We start from the raw sequence: 4153 nt of genomic DNA, 5'->3' as shown, positions 1-4153 counted from the left end.
AAACCTTTCCTCATACTCGGTACCGAATATCACCAGTTTGAAGATAAACCATGCCCTCAAATAGATGGTGTGTTCCTGTGCCAACATCATGACGGAACTATATTCGACACCTGTATTATTGCTCTGATGAAGGACAAAAAACCCAATTGCCTGACGAATGAAGCCATTCTGAATCACCCCATAATAGAAGAAATCAATGACCGATTTCTCCTAATCCTGCCATCCAGTGAATCCGTTAGAGCCCAAGCGGATTGCGAGAGAAGAAGTGTACACAGAATCGAAACAAATACTCTTCTGAAAATTCCAGAAGGTTGCAGTGTCGTTATGAAAAACTTCACCTATAGAAACGAAGAAGAAACTATTTTGGGAAACCCACTTATTCTTCCCAAACTGAGATGGAATATGGCTTCCAAATCTAATGGTAACCAACACGAAAATAAGCCATTGATACTGAAGTCAATCAATTTCCAATCCATACGAGAACTTCAAACAGAAGCCAAGCTACTCCAAACGCCATACCTTAACCAATTAATACACCCAGCAATTTGGAATATACCCGGTGTAACTGTATGCGTTCTACTCCTTACCGGATTCGCCATACTTCGGTTTTGGATGAAAAAGAAAAATGGCCATCGCAATACCAACCGACAGAAGGACCCTAAAGAAAACAACCCTTTATCCGTATTGTTTTCTCCTGAGGAGGGAGGAGTTATGTGAAGAGATTTTGCAGACTATCCAAGGAAATGCAGTGCTTGCAGATTCCCACCCCGGATCCAGAAACGATTATCATCGTAACTTTTTACTCATTCATTTTGCAGATCTCGATGTGAGAAGTTCTCTAGAAATTTTATATTGTAATTTTGAATAAAATAAATTGTTTTTAAAAACGGTTTTCGACTTCAAAGTTACTTAACTTGCGTGAGGACATACGTTGCTGACGATTGTGTTGGTACTCAGTGCAGTTGGCATATTTTTTAGTTACTGTATTTTCAAAGTAAAAATTTAAATTACTATCTATGGCTTGCTGTTATATTAACGTACAGCCGAAGCTACTGAACCTAGAATCTTGAAATATGCAGGCAGACTCTTTGTATAGTGTAAATGATCATCAAGAAAGAGAATCAGGAATTGCCACCTCTAAAGGGGGTAAAACAGGGGTTGTATTGAATTTCGTCAGATTTGAAGTTGGAAACCAGGAGTTTTGGGTCATTAAAAAAATATTGTAACTATTTCTTTGAAATGGTCTGTCTCGAAACTAAATATGACAAACCAAATTCTACGCTGCGAAGCATCGGGCAACAACTGGTCACCACATTACTTTTCCCGAAGCGATTTTTTTCTTGGTAAAATTCACTTGTGTTTTCATTACTTTAGGTAATGAAGAAATCAAGAATTATTTTTCATCACAGTTCATCTGATTATGGAAAATATGAAGAACAGTATTGCTATCTTGTCTACCTCTGAATTCTCTCAAATTTCCATGTGCTATCCATCCCAATTTAGTTTTTGATAACGCTGGCGAGTTCTTAGGACCTTCAATTACTTCTCGACTAGTGATTAGATCCCAGTTATCTTGTCCTATCAACAATTGCGGTTTTGCTTGAGCCATACTAGCAAAATCTATATATTCCAGATGGCTCCATTTTTCTTTCAGTCTTTTTCCATCAACCGTTTGCCTAGGAAGATCCATGTCTTTCACTGTATATGCATTTTCCATCTGATAAAATGTGGTCCTATTTTTGTCAGCTATTTCAAAACTTACTTTTTTTGAAAATAATCTCTTGCAAGTGTCTTCGTGGGTCCACTTCAAACCTAACTCTGTTTCTTCGCCAACGAGGTTCATCTTGTCTGCTAAATCTTGATCAAGAAGAGTTACCGTTGAAGCTTCGTCAAATAATGCATAAATTTCAAGTTCATTCTGAGAAGATCTTATTATAACCGGAGCGATTTTCAATAAAATTTCTGTACTGAATGATTTTGTGGTATGAGCAACTATTTCTAGACTAACAGTATCATTTTTCTCCTTATTTTTATCAAATGCGTCATTATGAAGACTTTTATGATGTATTTTTTCACAGTTGTTTACCCCACATTTCTTTTTGTTACGACAAAATTTTATTTTGTGAGATGTTCCCAAACAAGAAAAACATATACCATTACTTTTTACGAAATCCCATTTTTTGTCTATCGAGAGATCCAAAAAAGTTTTGCATTTATCTATTATATGTTTCTCTTCACACATGATACATTTGCGAACTGAAGTACTCTTCTCTTGAGAAGTAACAAGAGTTGTTTTGAATCTCTCTTTATGAGGCTGATTTTGAGAGAACTTACCAGATACCTGATTTGTAGAAGGCTTACCCACATTCATAGATTGAGCGTAGCTTGCTGCTTCCGACTTTCTCCACAGCCACTTTTTAAATTCTTGTAAAGTGCTCTTACCATTCTTCTCAAGTACTTTTTCACCCCATGAAAGCTGCATGTTGTAGGGTAACTTTTGTAGAATTTCCTCCAGAATTTGAGGGCAATCCAAATAGTTCTGCATGTTCATTGTTTCTAGGGTAACCACCAGATTTGATACATCTTCCGCAAAATGTGTTAGAGACCTGAAATCATTATTTTTCATTATAGGAAAATTCTTGGCCTTATTGACCAGACTTTTCACAATCAAATCTGCTCGACCGTATCTACTAATCAAAATGTCGATAATCGGTTTGATTGATGAAATAGATAACAACAATCCCTCCACTGATCGTCTAGCATCCCCTTTCAAAGCTTTCCTCAACCTACACATATTTTCTTCATCTGTTAAACCCAATAAGTTAGTTGTTGAAAGGAATTGTTGATAAAAACTTGGCCATTCAATAGTTTCTCCAGAAAAAATTGGTAAATCTTTGTCAATTGATTGTCTCGCCAACAACTGCCTAATTTCTGCACCTGAAGCTTCTTCATTTTTTCTATAATGTGTATGTCTTGCCCCTGTATTATTTTCGAACGAAGCCCTTGTACTATTATGAGTATTGTCAATTTGACTTTTGTGGAACGACCTCTTACCTGTCATATTCTTGACGTCCGTATTTTGCAACCAATTACGCACTTTCACTTCAGAATCAACAGAAGAAATCTCGTCATCTTTTGAATGATGTGAATTTCTGAACGAAATGTTGTCACGTTCCAAACGGTATGTATTACTTACTCCCAAATCAAATTTCTCACTTAGTCTAGCTTTTTCTAATGCCAACCTATTTTCAATCATTTGCTTTTCCATTTCGAACTGCTTAGACAACAATATAGCCATTTTTTCGTCAGCTTTTACCTGGACTTCCATGAGTTTTCTCATATAAATACTTGCATTGGATCTCACAGATAAAGATACTGAAGCCGATTTAGACTGTGCACCATCATTTCTACTGCTTCTACTGGACGAGACTACAGATAACTTGTCTTCTGTGGCATCGCGTTCAGCATTGTCAACTTTTCTAACTTCGCTGATGGTGGTGACATCCTTTTTATGACTCTCGCTTTTTGCTTTGGCAGTCTTGCTACGTGTTTCCATTTTGCCGTTCTCTAGGCTGAAGGACCAGCACAATGTTTATATTTACCTAGAAATGTGCACTATTAGTATATCCGCTCGAAGACCGGCACAATGTTTATATTTACCTAGAAATGTGCACTATTAGTATATCCGCTCGAAGACCGGCACAATGTTTATCGTTTCTGAATATACTGCTATAAATAAAACGCAAACTTTTCCCTTTTTCTTCAAAAGCGGTTTTTTATTCTTCTTGTTTACAAAAACTGTCATTCAACTATTTTTCAAAATGTCAAAACAAATACAAAGTGATTCTTATTCAAATAAAACTCAACAGGTAACAACCAGCTTTAGGTTTCTTGCAGCAATATTAACGAATGTTGATATTTCATAACTGATTTTGATACTTTTTTTCGATTAATGGAAGAAATTTTATCCCAGATTGATTACCATCAAAAAAGAGTTCCTAATTAGGCCCGATTTATACACCTTATACAAGGAAAAACAAATCTATGTTTCTATTATATAGGTTTAAGACACCCTGTGGTGGAGAATATCTTTTGAATGATACTTAAAACTACTCTGTATGCAAGCTTTGTTCAATCCTCATACAAGGATTTT

General features: G+C 36.0%; 1 protein-coding gene across 1 annotated transcript; it reads right to left on the bottom strand.

The window, feature by feature from the left end:
- Nucleotides 1-1330: 1330 nt before the first annotated feature.
- Nucleotides 1331-3863, bottom strand: LOC141483568 (uncharacterized). The gene is made up of 2 exons (XM_074178283.1): nt 3661-3863; nt 1331-3602 (listed from the first exon to the last, which is right to left on the bottom strand). Exon 2 carries the CDS (start codon nt 3554-3556, stop codon nt 1394-1396), a length of 2163 nt encoding a protein of 720 aa, XP_074034384.1. The 5' UTR covers nt 3557-3602; nt 3661-3863; the 3' UTR covers nt 1331-1393.
- Between the last annotated feature and the right edge of the window lie 290 nt (nt 3864-4153).

Source organism: Leptinotarsa decemlineata, unplaced genomic scaffold (assembly GCF_025532065.1).
Source record: "Leptinotarsa decemlineata unplaced genomic scaffold, Ldec_3_MD MMD2_tig00003736_RagTag_RagTag, whole genome shotgun sequence".
NCBI classification, from domain to species: Eukaryota; Metazoa; Arthropoda; class Insecta; order Coleoptera; family Chrysomelidae; genus Leptinotarsa; species Leptinotarsa decemlineata.
The sequence above is the reverse complement of the archived record's forward strand: the minus strand, read 5'-3'. Positions and strand labels throughout refer to the sequence as shown.

Coding starts and splice junctions, on each gene's coding strand:
- LOC141483568 (XM_074178283.1), bottom strand. CDS start 3,556: ATGGAAACACGTAGCAAGACTGCCAAAGCAAAAAGCGAGAGTCATAAA.